This window comes from Otolemur garnettii, unplaced genomic scaffold (genome assembly GCF_000181295.1).
Source record: "Otolemur garnettii isolate 467f Iridium unplaced genomic scaffold, OtoGar3 scaffold00060, whole genome shotgun sequence".
Taxonomy (NCBI): domain Eukaryota; kingdom Metazoa; phylum Chordata; class Mammalia; order Primates; family Galagidae; genus Otolemur; species Otolemur garnettii.
In genome coordinates, this window is record NW_003852455.1 from 3,731,757 (window position 1) to 3,750,476 (window position 18,720).

General features: G+C 41.0%; 1 protein-coding gene across 1 annotated transcript in view; it reads left to right on the top strand.

Annotated features, from left to right (window-relative positions):
* The first annotated feature begins 13,333 nt into the window (after positions 1-13,333).
* ATP13A5 (ATPase 13A5) overlaps positions 13,334-18,720 on the top strand; it is a 117,889-nt gene continuing 112,502 nt past the window's right edge. The window contains exon 1 of the mRNA XM_003792695.3: positions 13,334-13,514. Within this exon, the coding sequence (XP_003792743.1) occupies positions 13,452-13,514 (63 nt within the window). The 5' untranslated portion in view covers positions 13,334-13,451. The remainder of the gene's footprint in view (positions 13,515-18,720) is intronic.

Below are 18,720 nucleotides of genomic sequence, written 5' to 3' on the forward strand. Positions count from 1 at the left end.
CTCAAAAGCACAGGCAACCAAAGCAAAAATAGACAAATGGGATTATGTCAAACTGAAATGCTTCTGCACAGCAAAGGAAACAATCAACAAAATGAGGAGGCAGTGCACAGAACAGGGGGAAATCATTTGCAAGCTACCCAGCTGAGAAGGGATTAATAACCACAATATATAAAGAACTCAAACAATTCAATAGCACAGTGAAAAACAAAGACAAAAACAAAGACAAAGAAACCCCAAACCAGATAATCCAAATGATCTGAATAAACATTTCTCAGAATTGAGACAACAACAGAATTGGCCAAGGATCACATGAAAAAAATTCAACCTCACTAATCAGAGAAATGCAAATCGAAACCACAATAAGATATCACTTAACTCCAGTTAAAACAAATTTTTACAAAAAGATGCATGTGGCTAATGGTTGATAACAAATGCTGACAAGGATGTGGAGACAGGGGAAGCATTGAATTCCAGTGGTGGGAATGTAAATTAGTGTAGCCGCTATGGGTTATGGTGTGGAGGTTCCTCAGAAAACTAAAAACAGAACTACTGTATGACCCAACAGTTCCACTAGTGAGTACATATCCCAAAGAAGGGAAATCAGTATATCAAAGAGAGAACTTATGTTTATTGCAGCCCTATTCACAAGAGCCAAAATAGGGAATCAGCCTAAGTGCCCAATGGATGAATCTATTAAAAATAAGTAAGGTGATGGTTATGTAAATTAGTTTGATTTAAAATCAGATCATCACATTGTACCCCATAAATGTATACAGTTATGATTTAATAAAAATTAAGTTAAAAATATATATATAAAAAGGTCACATGTAAAAAAAATGGTATATATACACAGTGGAATATTATTTGGCCTCAAAAAGATTGAAATCTTGTCATTTGCAGATACCTGGATAGAAATGAAGGTGATTATGTAAAGTGAAATAATCCAAGCACAGAAAGACAAATACTGCATATGTGGGAGCCACAGAAGTGACCTCAGGAAGACCGGCAGTGGACTGGCGGCCAGGAAATGTTGAGGGAGGAACGAAGAGAGGTTGATTAATGGCTGTCAATATTTACAGAAGAAATAAGACCTCATGTCTGATAGATCAGTAAGGTGACTAGAGTTTACAATAGCTTTCAAAATGTTTCAAAATAGCTAGAAGAAAATAATTCCAATGTTTCCAGCATAGAGAAAAGATAAATATCTAAGGTGACAGGCATCCCAATTACACTGATTTGCTCTATTAAATGATATGAATGTGGTCAGGCATAGTGGCTCATGAGTGTAATTCTAGCACTCTGGGAGGCCAAGGCAGGTGAATTGCTGCAGCTCAGGAGTTTGAGGCCACCCTGGCAAAAGTGAGACCCTGTCTCTACTAAAAATAGAAAAACTAGCCAACTATTGTAACAGGTGTCTGTACTCCCAGCTGCTTGGGAGGTTGAGGCAGGAAGATGCCTTGAGCTCAAGCATTTAGGCACTTTACCCAGGGCATCAGAGTGAGATTTTGTCTCTCTCTCTCTCTCTCTCTATATATATATATATATATATTTATTTATGAATGTATTAAATTATCATATGTACCCTGAAAATATGTACCTATATTAGACATTAGTATAAAAAATTAAACTAATTCCAAACATTGGATATAAGGGAATGGGGGCAAAGTTTGAATCCAACAGGGTGTGTATTTTTTGTTCTGGGGCTTCACTCTACCTTTAGGAAATTTGCAAGAGCCAAGAAAAAGAAAGCAAAGACAAAAAAGAAAAGACAAAAAGACAAGATGTGTGTGTGTACATATGCATAGTATTTATATGTATATAAATATATATAACAAGAATGTGTGTCCAGTTTGTGATCCATGGTCTGTGTTTCATTGTGTAATAAAAATAGGGTACAGGTGTCCTGTTATCACCTGGCAGTGACATGGATGTGGGAAGACAGATGGAAGATGCATGTTGCTAATGGGTGATAATATCTCACAGAGACACGCAGGTGACATAAAGAGTCTGAGGATTGATGGCTAAAGGAGAAAGAGAGTGGCTAAGGAAGATGGAAAGTGGCCAAGGGTGATGTGGAGAGGCTGTGCACATCAGAAGAGGCCTGGGGTTCCCTACAATCAATCCCAGGGTTAGGCAAGGCCCACGGGAGCCTGCCCATGAAAGCAGCAGAAATCATCTCAAAGTGGTGGCGGGGCCCGTGCAGTCAGCACAGGTGAGTGTGCCGTGATCAGGAACGCTGTGTCCATCACATGCTGGGGTCTCTATGAACATCCTCAATGACTCAGGAGGGACTCCAGAGTGGTGGGGTTTCTGTGGTCCTGTTTGTGACTATTGTCCCAGGCCTACATGTGCAGGAAAACATAGTTTATAAAGATAGGAACGAAACACCCCCACGAGGCATATGCCCTTTGGTGAAAGTCCATACAGGGACAATTGCCGAGAGAATCTTCTGAGAAAGCACTGCAGAGCCCCAAGGCCACTCTTCGTTCCTGATCTGCTCAGGAACTGAACAAAATGCAAGATAAAATGACTGCCAGCTGGCTGAACGTTCTTTCAAGAAGCTGAGCCAGTTTTCTTTTGACTCAGCCCAAGGTCAGCCTTGAGAATTTGATAAAGGCTTAAATAGTCTCAGGAATGCAACCACAATGCATGCTAATTAAAAACTAGTTTGACCCAGGGATGATTTTATAAGTATGGATCTGCCCTAGGTGGATTCTGGAATTGAATCTGGATGCCCAGAGTCATACTTGGGAGAGTTCAAATCTTTGTGTCTTCCCACACCTCAGCCTTACACAGCAGTCAGGGAGGGTCACAGGTGTCCCCAGGGACAGTGGGTGGTAGCAGGAGTCTGGCCTGCACCTGGGTCATGTGAGGGCAGAGCCGGCCTAAGGCAGCTGTGCTAGCCTAAGTTGTGGACTTCAACCAGTGCCCACATCTGACTGCATCACTAGGGGCTCCACAGGCTTAGACAAAGTCAATCTCAGAAGTGATTCTTTTGAGGAATGGTACATGGGAGTTAAGGACATGAGCTTAGGAGTCAGGTCTGAGACTAATGTGAACTTCTCTGATTTGCCATTATTCACTTTGTCTGCATCTTAGTTTCCTTGGCTGTGAAATAATATTATACAGATTGGTATAATACTGACAATAAATACTATTATTGGTCTCTGTCTCTAGTCCCTGGCACAGAGCTCCTAAACCCTTGTAACTTTTCTGAGTGGCAGAAATTCTAGCATAGTCTTTGATTGTAACCTATGGTCTCTGCCCCAGTTTCTGAGATGCTGCATCTAACACTCTAGTTGATGGGGTTCTAGGAGAATCCTTTGTTCTAATATGTGGCCTTTGACCCCTAGTTCCTAGCACAGAGTTCCTAATCTCTTGGAATTTCCTGGGATGAAGTAAAATGATTACAAAGATGGGAAATGGATACAGGCATTTCAGAATGAGCTGAATCCCAAGGTCTATCTTAAGGAGAACATGACATAAACCTCTCAAATGTCTTCTCAAGGCTAATTTCTTACTAATTGATTGCAGGAGCATCATTTGTTCCAGTAAGTTGAGTGGAGTTCCAGGGGAGTTTCTGGATGGAGGCTGGCCATCAGAAAGACTAAGCTCTGATCAGAAGTTTGGAGCTTTTAGCCCTAAACTCCATTCTCCAGAGATAGGAGAGGGTCTAAACATAGAGCTGAACATCCATCATGCCTATGTAATTAAGCCTCCATTAAAATCCTCCATATAAATTCATGAAAATATTATGTATTAGCTCATTTTTAATAGCAAAAATCAAAAGAGATTAAGTGTGGTACACAATTTCTTTTCTTTTATCTCTCCAATTTTAAGGAGGCTTCTTACATCTTGGCTTTGCACATGGTAGCTGTTTAATGTGTTGTGCAAATCAGTAAAAGAGCAAATAGAAGAAGGCATAAGAGAAGAACAAATGAACTAATGAACACTCTACAAACGTCTAGGAATTGAATGTATAGAATTTCACTAGTGCAAACGTAATTATCCATGTTTTACTATTTGTTTAAATTTATTCCTTTTCATTTAGTCTGTTTATTCTTGTTTGAGATACAGGGTGATCTACCTTTATGCTTACAGAATCAATCACTTACATATCAACAGTCAACTTTCTTTCTAGACTTCATTTTGCAGCCCTTTTTAACCCATCTTATAACTACCCTAAAGAATTATGTTTCATCTTTTAATTGGTACTGTTGGATAATTTCCAAGTCTATGAGAGCTCCTATAAGATGCAGAGACCTGGGAAAAGCAGCTCAGACTTAGCTACATTTGCAGGTAATGGTTGATTTGTGTTTTTGCTGTCACGTCACATGTTAGCCTATTCTCTCCAGGGAACAGTAGTCCACAGTCATTCTCAGGCTTCTTTTTGGAACGTGGTTCTCAAACTGGACCCATCACAAAAATCTTCAAGGAACGTATGCCTGGACCCAACCTCATACGTACACTCAGTCTCCAGGATGGGTCCTGAGGAGCTGTTTCTTGCTTAAGCTCTGCAGGTGATTCTGATGATAACTCAGGTATGGGAATCAGAGTCCTAAAAGACTAACACATTGTTTTCTCCTAAATGTGCTAGCTTGTACCTGTCCGCCAGGAGACTCTTCCACAGTTTTTCCCGCCTGCTTACCCCAGGTAGAGAGAACCTTTTGTGGTATGTTTCCTCTGGAGATGCTGTCCCTGTGAATTCTCTGTATTATAAAAGCAGTCCCCAGTGAGAAGAAACCCTGCTGGCAAAATTCTCTCCCTTGAGGTTTGCCTACTTATTCTAGGTTTTTGTTAAAACTCGAAGTCTGCATTCTTGACGAAACAAGTACTGGTGGCTGGGCTTACTGGGGAAAGAGTCCAGAAGCCAAGGCAAAGACATAGAACAGGGTTTCATAACTTACATTCTTCCAGGTAGCTGAAAATTAAAAAAAAAACCCCAAAACCCCAAAACTCTCCTCCTTAAGCTATTCTCTCAGATAAGGGAGAAAAAGAAAAACTGACTCTGGACTATTCTGCAGTTTGAATATTTTAAGGTAATCTTTATCTCTCCAAGTAGGCTAGATCATCTGCAATTGATTAGTAAGAAATCACTTTGCCTTCAGACATCAATTTAGAGGTTTCTACTGTATTCTCCTTAAGATAGATCATGGGATCCTGCTCTTTCTGGAATGCTTGAATCCATCACCTGTCTTTGTTACCATTTGACCTCATCCCTGGGGAAGTTCTTTGAATTGACAAATGCAATTGAACCCTTATTCCAATTTCAGAAATTCCATTGGCCTTCTGTTCAGCATCCTTAAATGGTCTCAGTGGTAGTGAGTGTTTTTAGTAGTATTGAGGAAAGCAGAGGGAAATTTTTTTTTTCATTTTCTCAGTTATTGTTTTAAAACGTTCACATTCTACTCTTAGAAAGATTCACTTGTACCCCTGTAAAATAAACCTCAGAAGTGATCCCTCCAATCCCCCTCCCTCCACCCATTCCCCCCTCCCTTCTCCCTCCCCCTCCCCATATTCTTAGGCTATTTGGTTATAGCTTTCATATAAAACGTATAAATTAGTTTCATAATAGGGGTGTGTACATTGGACACTTTTTCCTCCATTCTTGTGATACTTTGCTCAGAAGAACATTCTCCAGCTCCATCCATGGGAACATGAAGGACACAAAGTCTCCATCCTTCTTAATGGCTGCATAGTATTCCATGGTGTACATATACCACAGTTTGTTGATCCATTCATGGATCGATGGGCACTTGGGCTTCTTCCATGACCTGGCAATTATGAATTGGATGCAATAAACATTATGATACAAATATCTTTGTTGTAATGTGATTTTTGGTCATCTGGGAATATACCTAATGAAGGAATTGCAGGGTCAAATGGCAGGTCTATTTTTCGTTCTCTAAGTGTTCTCCAGATGTCTTTCCAAAAGGAATGTATTAGTTTACATTCCACCAGCAGTGTAGGAGTGTTCCCTTTTCTCCACATCCACGCCAGCATCTCTGGTGGGAAAGTTTAATGTTCATCAAGGGATTGAATTGACACAACAGTGGTATCTCTTCGGCCACTGGTCAGACTCAGAATGGCGACTTATCTAACAGACACAGTTAACATTTGACAATCATTCTCACAGACAAGTCCTACAACTGGCAGTCTGTGTAGATTTATTCTTATAGCCAGTCATCTGGAAAGCCCTCTAGAATATTAAATTAAACACTTTCTGTTCCTCTGCAGCTACATACACAGAGCACGGGGGTAATGTGGCATAAGCTTTGGCAAGCTCAAAGTCCTTGACAGTAATCAATACATTTCCAGAAGTACAAAATGAGCTGTTGAATTTTCCTGGAATAATCCTAAAAACTTATGGAGGAAGAATGGTTAGACCAAACTCACTGTGGTTACATGGAAAATTTTAAATTGGGAAGAGAAGAAACGAGATTTTGAAGTGATGGGACTGAGTCAGAGGGGAGAGAATGAGGAGATGCAGGTGGTTTTCTTCCCAAAGAAAGAATGGGGTAATGGTGCCTACACTGATGCTTGGGGTTACAAACTTTAGAAACCCTTAGTTCTTTTCTGAGGTTGAGTTCCCCAGAAGAAGACACCGAGACATGGATTTATGTGTAAATATTTTATTAAGGAAGTGTTTCTAGGAGAAATAGTAAGGGAGTGAAAACAATACGAGTAAGAACATGATTTGGGGCAAAGTCTTAACCTCCACCTGATGCTGCGAGGGAGGTTTGGAATGTGAACTTTACTTTGGTTTGTCCCAGGTCTTGGTGAGGGAGCAAGGCTTCGGACTCCTTATGGTTCACAGTGACTTGGTGCTTGGGCAGGGTAGGAGTGGGGAGTAAACTCCAGGCCCCTTTGGGTTTTGGCTAGAAAAGGCAAAGGGGCACATGGGTAATCCTCTGAAAAGAATCACAGAAATAGGCCATTTGAAGAAAAGCACACAGAGGGCTGTGAAGACGGTGACGATATCCAGGAAGATCCAAGCAGACCACACAAGTATCTGCCACTGACTGACCCCAGGAAAAGCAGATTCCCTGGGCAGGGAAAGAGTGATTTAGTCATCCACATAATACTTATGGAGCACCCATTATACGTACCTCTCTCTGTAGTAAGCGCTTTGATTTGAAGACGAATGGTTCTTTCCCTTGAATGTGATAAGAATCTTTCTTGACTTTGGTGTCAAATGCTATGGATATAGTTCTCAAAGCCAAGTTGGTGGATCCCAGGACAGTGAGGACCTCCAAACCTGGGATATGTGAAGCATTTGGAAAATAAAATTGACTCTATGAGAGAGTAAATCAATTAATACTTATTTGATAACTGAAGAGGCAGTTTTAAAATCTAAAACAGAAGCAATTTAATAAAAGTAATAATTGCTTTAATGATCCACATCAGATTAACAGTATCTGCTATGCACAAAGCCTTGTTTTGCAATAAAAACAAGTAGAGCCTATGATTTAATCCACATTCTGGAACCCGACTCCCATGAGGGGCATGGAAGAGCTTGCTCAGCCAATTTTTGTCTCAACCCCATGGAGGGCAGCTGCAGCCACGCGTAGAACAGGAGCAGAAATAAGAGCCCCAGAGAAAACCTATTAGCAGAAGAGGGAAGTCTTTTCTTCATCGATCAGAAGTCAGCTGTGAGTGGATACCATGAGGAATGTCTTTCCTATCAGGTTTGCATGCTATAATCACAAGTCCCTGGGCTTCCTGGCTGTCGATTAGAGGTTGCAGGTATTCCAAGAATCAATCACTCTCAAACATCATCACCTCTGCAAACAGATTCCGAACCATCCAGTTTCCATAGGAGGAAGACTCTGCAAAGGATCTGGCTAAACCATGAATGGTGCATGTTTTTACGTACATATATCATGGTATTTACATGTATCAAGGACAAGCCAGACTGGAGCCTGGCAATGACAGATGAGCTTGCTAAAGCCTTTTGCAAACTGAGTCGCAAGAACAGCTGAAGGAAAAGTGAAGAATGTGTAAGACTTGGATTCAAAAGCATAGGTCCAGTAGCCTGAGCTCAAGGGCAAGATCTATACCTCATTTATCTCTGGATTCTCATTTTAAGACCTAAAATAGAGCTCTGCACATGGCAGTTTTACACAAGTATAGGCAGAATTGAATTAAGGAGAGCTGAAGAGATTGGTGAGCTACTATTACACCTTCAAGGGTTGTCTGTTTCCGATCTTAGAAGATCTTTTTAATAATTCTCTAGCCAGGCAGCAAATTAATGTGACAAGAAGTTGAAGAATAATTTGGGAAGGTCCCATTTTACAGTTTAGGGGTGTGTGTGTCCAGAGAAGGAAGTAAAAATATTTTACCCCGAAACATATTTCATTGATCTATTTTGAGTAACCCTGTAGAGTTGTGTTTTGTGGGGAAAATTTGCATCTGTAAAGAAACTGCATTGATTTGGCCAGGTTTTCTCTGAGGCCTTCCATTGTTCAGGTATAAGAAAAATTAGAACTGAGAGTCTGATACTTTTAAAGGCCTGAAAAAACATTCACCATCTGTCTTCTCAGAAGACTTCTGCCTATGAGGTTTTATCCACATAACAAGATCACCTTTGCTAGCCAAACCTCCCTTTCTCTCTCTAATGACCTATTTTGCCACCATCCAAGCCCATATTCTTTTGGTACCCTCAAGATAGCATATAGGCTTTGCATCCCATTGGGAGGTTGGATAATCACTCTGACGCTCTCCATGTGCAGGTAGATTTTGTCTGCCTTTTCTCCAATTAATCCGATTTTGTGAGTTGATTTTTCAGTAAACCATCAGAGGGCAAAAGGAAAGATTTTTTCTCTTGGCCCCAACACTAGGTAAGATACAATTTTACTTCTACACCTCTAAAATTCGCCATATTACACCAAACTCTCAATTTGCTGATCTCCAAAATAGAAAATTGAGGTGGAGAGTGGGAAAGGCCACAATCGTACTTCACCCTAGACACTCCATATTTGTGTGCCCTCAAAGGATAGCTCTTTATTTTGCTCAAACTGCATAGAATTCATGGGTTGTTTAGGTTCAATGGTAGTTGTAGGTGGAAGAAGCAAGGAATAGTTGGCTCTATGAACAGATTAAGCACAATTAAAGAGAGGGTATTTGATCCCATATTTCAGAAAGAGGATGAGTCACATACCAAGATTCAAATGTCTTCCTAACCTTTGTGGTTGTTGCAGAGACTCAAAAGGTCACTCAATCAGATATCAGTGTCCACTTCCTACCCTGTCACCTGATATAGAGGCTCTCAGGTTTCTATATCTCCTCCTTATTCTTCAAGGAAACAAGCCCTCCTCACCTCCGCCTGGCATAGTCATTACCTCTGAATGGTTTTACTCTTTCACCAGACTCTGAGTCCCTTGAGATCTAGGTTGATCTATCTTTTAACCCCTCTCTGGGACTATCACAGGATCAGCGTGTCAGAGACTGCTAGGTAGCTCCTGTTTTAGACCCCCCTGGTAGGGGTATTTACATTAAGAGCCAGTTTTGCAAACAGGTGTGGTCATCTGAGTAAGTTCTCACCAATCTTCCAGCATGAGTGCAGAGTACCTCTGCCAGGACTAGTCTGTGGAAACTTTCACTGGCTATCCTCCATGCATTCCCCCTTTCATATAATCATACCAGAACTGGAAGCCACATATTGAAGACAGTGGAAGTGCAGAGGAAAGAGCCTGGATCTCCAAATCACTGCATGCTGGATACCCTTTCCAATGCTCCACCAATGCCCTCTCACCACCACCACCAACTTAGCCCCATACTAAACCACTTAAAATATACTGTTTGTTGTAATAGAAGTCAGTCTATATTACCTAAAGCATTTTGCTTGGGTGGGTATCCAACAAGGTTTGAAATAGAATGCTTCAGTCAGGCTTCAGTGGTGAGTAGAGAAAACAGCAAAAGAGCTTTAAAGTCTAGATGAGAAACGCAATTATGGACTAGTTTCTCCTTTAGACATTGGGGCAGTGGGGATCAGGAATTTTGTCTCTGCAAAGTAGGAGGGTGAGGCATAGTCCTAATCCACTCCACCATGCCCATTTGCATCTTCACTGAATAAGCCTCATGGATTAGAGGTGGGGATGCATCTTCTTTCTTCAATCTATATAATCCCTGCATCCTTCATCTCTGTAGCACCCAGAACAGAGGTCTAGAGAAAATACAGAGGAGAGGTGGTCATATTTCTTGGTGGAAACACACAGAACTCGGAGGCAGGAAAGCTGGCTTTGAGCCCTGGATCTGTCAATATTTCACTGTGCAGCTCTAAGCAAACTTTCTCCCATCTCTGTTTCTTTTTTGTTTTCTGGAAATTGTGTTCCAGGTCGGGGACTGTGGAGGGAGAGGAGACATTCTCTCAGTTACTTCCTGTGGTTCTTTATTCTTGATAAGAAGGCCCCTCAGAGGGCTAGGACTTGGCTTCTTGAGAGATCTTTAATTTTTTTTTTTTAAGACAATCTCACTCTGTGCCCTGGGTAGAGTGCTGCAGCATCAAAGCTCACGGAAATCTCAGAAGTTTGGGCTCAAGTGATCCCTTGCCTCAGCCTCCCGAGGGATTATTGGCATCCACCACAATGCCCTGGGATTATTGGCATCCACCACAATGCCCTGCTAGTTTTTTTCCATTTTTAGTAGGGACAGTGTCTAGCTCTTGCTTAGGCTGGTCTGGAATTCCTGAGCTCAGGCAATCCACCCTTCTTGGTCTCCCAGAGTGCTAGGATTACAGGTGTGTGCCACCGTGCCTGGTCAGCAAGGATCTTAAATTCTTCAGGCTCTTGTGTAAGGTGGACATTTTACTCCCTTTTCCTTTCTGTGTCCCCCATCTGGCTCTTCCCTCCCGTCTGGTCTCTGGAAGCCCCTGCCTTATGCTGTACAGTGCTAATGCCTCTCTTCTCATCAGAGAAGAGCTCGTCTTTAGGGTTTATTTGGATGCACTGTGTTCAGCTTAGTTGCAGGCAAGTGAAAATCTGGCCTTATTGGACAGAAAATATTTGGAGAAGCCCAACAACTTCCTGAACTCTATGGCTAGATATAATAATGTGACCTGAAGGAAGCCACTCCTACTCATGCTGAGGCGACCTCTCCCACAGGAAGCTGCCAATGCCAGCCTGCCATGCACACACAGATGGAAAAAAAATAAATGATTCCTGGGCCTTCAAGAAACTGGCTGAACCACTGGGGTGTGCCTGGATCTCTAGATTGCCTATGAACATTTGACCCTAGATCTTTTAAGCTTTAAGCTTTAGGATCTGTTGTAAACTTTCTAGGAGGCAAGAGTTTAAAGCTGTTATAATAATTATTTCCACAGAGCATGTCCTTTGGTGGCTAAAGCAAGTGCTTGGTACTTATTAACCTCAAGATTAGCTAATACAAACTTTGAAGTGATGAGTTAATTCTTCACATGGTGAATGGGTCCAACCAACGTAAGCATGCATGTGAGTTTAGTGCCTCCAAGGTGCTGGTGAGCAGTTGTGATTATCAGAAGATTTTATGTTGAGCTGAACATTTTATACTTGTACAGAGCCAAAGAGTGCTTGCTTATCAGCAGGAAGGAGCTGGGATCTGGGGTCTTAGCTAGCGGGGAGTCCAGTTGGTCATGATGTACAAGCTCTTCATGACTGGACAAGCCTTTGCATCTCTTTCTTTCTATTCTTAATTGTTACTTTGATTTCTCTTTATACCTCAAATAGGTTATCCTTTCCTATCTCTCTTGACTCTTTTTGTGCACGTTGTTCCCTGGCCTAGAATGTGTTCAACACCTGACTCTATCTTTTTTTCCTTCCATCTGGTTAAATTCTGCTCATCTTAATAAGCTGGTCTTATTCTATTCAGTGGAGTTGAGTATATGCTTCCTATCGACTTGTCTGTCTCTCCCAAGCAACTGCAAACTCCCTCAGAGTAGTGACTCTGTCCTTTATACTATTGTATTAAAGGGTCTCACACTATGTCTGGAATATCTGTTGCTCCATACATAACTGCTGTGTAACTGCTGTGTACAGAATGGAACTACTATAGCTTTATAGAAACATTTAATTAATGCTATTTTAGTCAGTGGAAAGAGTCAAGTATTATCCCCTAATTGTTCTGATAGTGATCCCCGCCCCCACCGTCGAAGTGGAAAGAATACAATAAGAGGCAGTGAAATGACACAGTTTTTGTTATGAACAAATTAACCCTAAATTTATCACAATTTACTTATTTTTTTGATGATAATAATAAATTCAGCAGTTGTCGCGACCCGTCGGGCTCCTGTGGCCCTGGTCTCGGTTAGCGCAGGAACCAGGCTAGAAGCGGATTAGAAGTACAAGCTTGTGGAAGGCGGGCTAGCCCTTCCCTTCCGGGTAGCCCCGAGCAACCTCCGCACCAGCCTTTTATTGAAAGGGAATGATACAGGTGAGGGGAGTAATTAACAATGACTGTGTGCTGAGGGCACCGGCTCCTCCACAAGGAACTCCTGTGGACGAATAGCCCGAGGTCCACGCCTCAGCTGCAGATCATCTTGCTCGGATGTTGGCGTCTCCTACAAGCAGTGATTATACAGCTTTTGAAACTTGGGTTCTATCCTTTTTGGCTCCTCCTCCCTCCATATACTTTATTCATTTGAAAATATTTTGTAAATTATAAAGGAAAAATGAAAGGAATCAAATTATTATTATAGTTTACTTTCCAAGAGCCTTTTTCTCCTTTTCTTATTTTTTATTTTAATTTTTTAAACTTCCTATCTCTTCTTGATTAGTGCTATGATTATGATGATGATTACTTACCTCTTATTGGGGGCTATAGTTGGCCTTTGTCAAACATTATCTTCAATCATTTTCTCAATGCTCTAATTATTACTGACATTCACTGCACTAGAAATGTAAACTTCAGATTTTAAGTGATGTGTCGAGGGTCATCAGTAGAGTAGGGATTAGAACTCAGCTTTTTCTGATTCCAGAATGATTCATTCTCCATCAGAAGCCAAACTCCTTCAATTTCCTTTGCCACCCCCAGTACATTCATTACTTTTCCAAAGTTCACAGGGTTTTCAAATATCTCTCCCTGGTTAATCCCTTTGTCTAAGGTTTTTTTTTTTTTTTTTTTAGCAAAGCAGCTATTTGCATTTATTGGCTAAGACATTTATGGAAAACTTTCTAGCACAACAACTTTTTTTTCCATCATTCCTTAAGCCTGAAGGCGCTTACATCTAGCTCAGTAAATAAACACTAGGGGAACAAAAAAAAACAATAAGCAGATAGATTAACAGACCAATCCTGTTGCTGTAGAGAGGATTTCCTCTCCTTTGTTGGTCTAATAGGCAAGGTGTGTGCTAAGAGATTTTAAAAGCACCTAAGAAGGACAATGACAAAGGGTGACTCATTCTAGGTTCTCAGAAGCCCAGGTAATTTTAAACTTCCCTCAGGAGTGAGTTAGAAGGGATCTTTACAGGTCTGGGTTAGATGGAGGAGAACAGTAAGGAAGACCACCAGGCTTTGCTGAACGAAGGAGAGGAGAATGAATTGGTGAGTCTTACCTTCTTTATTAGTCTTCTCAAAGTGCCAGTGGCTGTGGGTGTTGGCTACCATTCTGAGCTAAACTAGAAGACTGACTGTAGCACTGATGGTGCTGGTTTTAGGACTGGAGAAGGGTTAAGTCTGGTTAGGCTCCTTGCAAGCCATAAGGCACCAAGGAGCCTGCAGGGGCTGAGAAAGTTTTGTCCTCAGGATGGTAGAGTTCTTGCTATCTTTATATGCAGCAGACCTTGTGAAGTCTCTTGAGACATTTTGTAGAGTATTTGGGATACATTAAGATGTCCCCCCCTTGTTATCTGGGTTGTCACACAATTGGACAATCTCTGGAGGAAAAACTAAAACTCTTTTTTCTTAGTCTCATGCTTTGGGTGTGTCTGCACAATCTAGGCTCAGGGTGCTTTGAGCTGAAGTCACGCTTTTTATAAAAGCAGGGAAAAGTTTTAAACACCAAGTACTAAAGAAAGAGTAGGATGTGGCTGGGATTTTAGCGTGTATTAAAAAATTCTTTTGCCACTTATCCAATCCTTTTTTTCCACTGCATCTTCTGCCAAACATACGTAAATCTTGAAAAATAATTATTAAAAACATGAAAACTCCCACATTTGGTGCTGAGAAGTTTAAATTTATGATTTTGTTTAATCTTCAGAACTCGGTGATGAAAGAACTAATCCTATTTTATTGAAAAGAAATCTTAGGCCAGGGAGGTTAAGTAACTAACTTGGCCAAGGTCATTAGTCTGCAAGGGACAGGCTGGGAATCAAGCCCACCCCATTCCTTCTTCATATACTTTGATGTTCACCTACAAAAGTGCCATGAGGCAATGAGATAAGGAGACAGAGATGAGGGAAGGGACAGAGTGAAGGCACACTGGGGTCATAAAGAACGTGGAGCATGTGTTAGAATGGGGTCAATTTCCTGTCTGGCCTCCCCAGTTCCTTGTGAAGCCTGTGTGAAATCCACATCAGCTCCCTCTCTACCTACTCTCATTTGCTTCTATTTACATCTGTGCTGTCTAATAAGATAGGCACTGCCATGGGTGGTTTTTGAGTACTGGAAAAATAGTGGGTTCTAATTGAAATGTCTTTTTGTTTTTGAAATGTCTTTTATGTATAAAATACACACCAGATTGTGAAGACCTTAGTAAGAAAACCAAGTAAAGTATCTCAATGGATTTTGCATTGGTTACATATAGAAGTGACAATGTTTTAGATAGGTGGAGTTAAATAAAGGCTATCTGAAAATTAATTTCACCTGCTTCTTTTTACGCCTTCAATGTGGCTGCTAGGGAATTGAAAATTACAAAGCCAGCTCACTTTTGTGACTTACATTATTATACCATGCTGAGTTAGAGGATGGTGCTGTGCTTAAAAATCTTCAGACTGAAGAGATTTAAGAATTAAAATCTTTTCACCTGTATTCATTGCTGGAAATTCTGTGTTAGTGCTGATGGTTTTCAACATATAAATGAGTGCTCATGAAAACCTTATGTTGATCTTTATTTTTCTCTAACTAGGTGCTGTATTTATAAAGTTTATAGCCCAATATTTTAATTCTCTCAATCATAGATGGGACAGGAGTATCAAAGGATTAGATAATGGGCCAGGTGCCACAGTTTCCTTCCTTTCTATAATCAAACACTTTTGGAGACATCCACTAAAAACCTGTGTTAGGAATCCAACTATGTTTACCTTGTGCTGTCAGGGCAATCAGGGCAGGGGGCGGTGGGTAGCTGTAGATTTCTCTTTCATAAATCTTTCTCTTGGGCACAGAGGATAGATGCAAATCTTACTCTGGTGGACCAGGTAATCTGGTGAGTCAGGCAGGCCCTGGGAGGAACTAGGGTGACAGAACTGTACAAACTTAGGAGGAAGCTGTGACTTAGCTCTGGGCAATGGCACACCTGAAAGTCAATAGCCCAGTGTTGGTAGATCTTTAAAGGGAAGCCAGAAATCTGGATTTTTATGTGCTATAGCCTGATTATAAATTTTGAAAACAAATTATAAAAAAAATTTTTTTGAGACAGAGTCTCACTTCATCACCCTCAGTAGAGCATGGCGGCATCGTAGCTCACACCAACCTCAAACTCCGGGCTCAAATGATCCTCTTGTCTCAGCCTCCTGAGGAGCTGAGACCACAGGCTAAATTAAACTTTTTTAAACTATCAGTAAATCAAACCAAACCTGGATGTGGTTCAGTCCCAGCCTTGGGAGCTGCCAGTCTGTGATGTTTACAGACTCCCTGCTTGCTCATTTTTCCTGAACGTTCCTCATGGCCCAGTCTGATTTGTACTTGCATTCTTTATTTCCAGTGAATAATCAGTTGTGATAGTATGAGAGGAATTGTGGTGATAATTAGACACTGTGGATGCAAATAATACATCCCTCCAGTCAAACACCTGGGAAGACCCTTAGTGGATGGGGAGGGCCTAAGAGATTATTTTGTGGAGCTCAGCTTGACTGTGAAGTGTTGTTAGCCCCATTGAAGTCTGTTGTCATTTCCGTCTCCTGTTCTCAGGCCCTAGCTCCTGGCAGAGGGTTGGGCAGCCTGTGCTTACTGTGCTGGACAAACAGGTTTCCATTTTACCCTCTCAACAGCCCATATGAAGGTACCCCCTTGCTGTACAGTCCTCGATTATCCGTCCTGAACTTCTCCCACCCACTCCCCACATCTCCACAATTATCTGGCTTTAACAGGCTTCTTTTTCCTAAGAATTTGTCCTGCTCAGGTATTCCTCTGAGCCCCTCCACTTGCAGTTGGTTTCTCTTGTCATCTCTTGAGGTCTTTTGGGGGCCTACAGCTTCACTAACAGACCTGAGGATCTTTCACAAGATGGGCCCTAAGCGAGCCTGAGGCCTTTAGACTCTATGTAGCTCAATGCCTAAAGTAGTGGGATTTGGCTTCAGCTCACCTGGGTTTGAATTCTGGTTCTGTGGGCAAGTTATGTAACCTATCTGTGACTACTATCTAGATTGTGGTGAGGATTACATAAGGCGATACAGCTGTTCTGAAAATACCTTCTGTAAAACAACATTCTTAATGAGTGTTCTATAAAAAGTTTCCTCATTCTCCCTACCAATTAGGTTTGAGAAATACAATGTAAAGCAGGTCAGCACGTAAGAGGAGGGCTTGTCAACTCTTGAATACGTTTGTCTTAGCTCATTTTGTGTTGCTACAACAGAATACTACAAACCAGATGATTTATAAAGAATGGAAATTTATTTCTTACAATTATTGGCTCTGGGAAGTCTAAGATCACAAGACCACATCTGGCAAGGGCATTTTTGCTGTGCTGTCCCATGATAGAAGGAGGCCAAGAGGCAGGAGAGCATGAGAGAGCAAGAGGGGACCAAGCTTTCTTTTATAACAAGTCCACTTGAGAGAAGTAGACCACTTCTGCAATAAAGACATTAATCCATTTATGAGGGCAGAGCCCTTATGGCCTAATCACCTTTCATTGGGCCCCATCTCCTAACACTGTTGCATTGGGGATTAAGTTTCTAGCAGATGAACCTTGGGGGCACATTCAAACCATAGTAAGTCATCTTACCCCTTCTCATTCAGGCATGTCTAAAGAATACTGTGTGCATATCAGCCTGTTTCAGGGTCCTCCCTGATCACATTTACTTTCTGATGATTGGATTTTGTCCTCATCTGAACCACAAGTGATGCTTCATTCATAGTATTTGCAAAGCCCAATTGTTCCTTCTGTACACACACCCACAGACTGAATGTCAAAATTACAAATGGGAACAGCCCCAAAAGACAATACAGCTGCTTGGCACAGAGGACACAGAACTGATAGGACAGCCTTTCACTTCATCTTCTTCCAAGCAGCTCAGGAGCCCTGGACTCTGAGCCCCCAGACCTGGGCTTTAGCTAAGGCCCTGTTGCTAGCCTTATGATTGTGGACACCCTTTTGGACCTTGCTAGTTGCCTAAAAACAATTCCACTTACCCCCCCACCCCCCAAATCACAAGTTTTGTGAGAGTTACATGTAAAATGCAGAGAGTACTATAAAAGCTAAGGAATTCACTTACATACAAGGAGTCAGAAGTTATGGTATACAACTTGAAAAATGCAGGAATATGTATGTTAGTTAAAATTGATGTTGAGTATATTTCCCTTTCCTCTAATTAAAAGTCGGGGAATGACAAAAATTTGAATTCTACTAGTTTTCCAAATAATATGTGAAGTATTGTTAAGAAAAATCAGGAATTTTGAACATTGACATTATTTTACACGTCATGTACCCCTTACCCTCCATTAATGGACCAAAAAAATACACACTCACTCAAAGGATTAAATGTGAAAATGAAAATTGAAATTGAAAAGCCAGACCTACTGGCTCTCTCCTATCTTTAGTTGGCACATGCATTAACAGCTTGCATGAAGGCAAGCTTAGTAATCTTCAACTGACACCTAGTTATGAGGGACAAATAACAATATGGGTGACAGAATCAAGATATAAAAATTTTCCTACAAGTATTGTAGGTGAGAAATTGGCAAGATGTCATGTAACTGGCCTCACTATTGAATTTTTGTTTCAAGTTATCATCAACATATAAGGTAAGACTGTCAGTGACTCAGGCTTGGTGGCTATGTTACTATTTGGTAATATTACAAAGTAATATTTGATTATGGTTAAATTTTAGTCACCAATATGATGAAGCTATAAGAAACGAGTCCTGGAATGCCTTCAGATAAGTCTATTCTGTAGAAAGAAGAAATAAAAATAGTTCTGCTCTAATCCATAATATTTAGGAAACCTCTAGGAAGTTATATTTAATTCCAAACTTATGCTTTTTGAGAAATTTCAAGAAGTATGGTGTATTTGGAGGAATATCTGCATATCTCATCTAAGAACTGTTTGGAGATACTAAGAACAGTTCCCTGAGGACAATCATGGCGGTTGGCTTCCAGCTGTTGAGTGGCTGATGTTAGGAACAAAGAGGTTGGCACATTCCTGCCTGACTTATTTTCCTTATGTGAGAACTTCCTAAATACAAAGATTTTGTGGTGGTAAAATTTTAACACGACACCTGTACAATAAACACATACTCATATAATTCCCTCTGGTTGAGTGTGAACAGAACCTGTGAAAATCCTACACTATAACATTTATGATTACATTTTATGGCAAAGCGCGTACTATAGCGTGTACTATACTATACACGCTCCTACACTATAACATTTATGA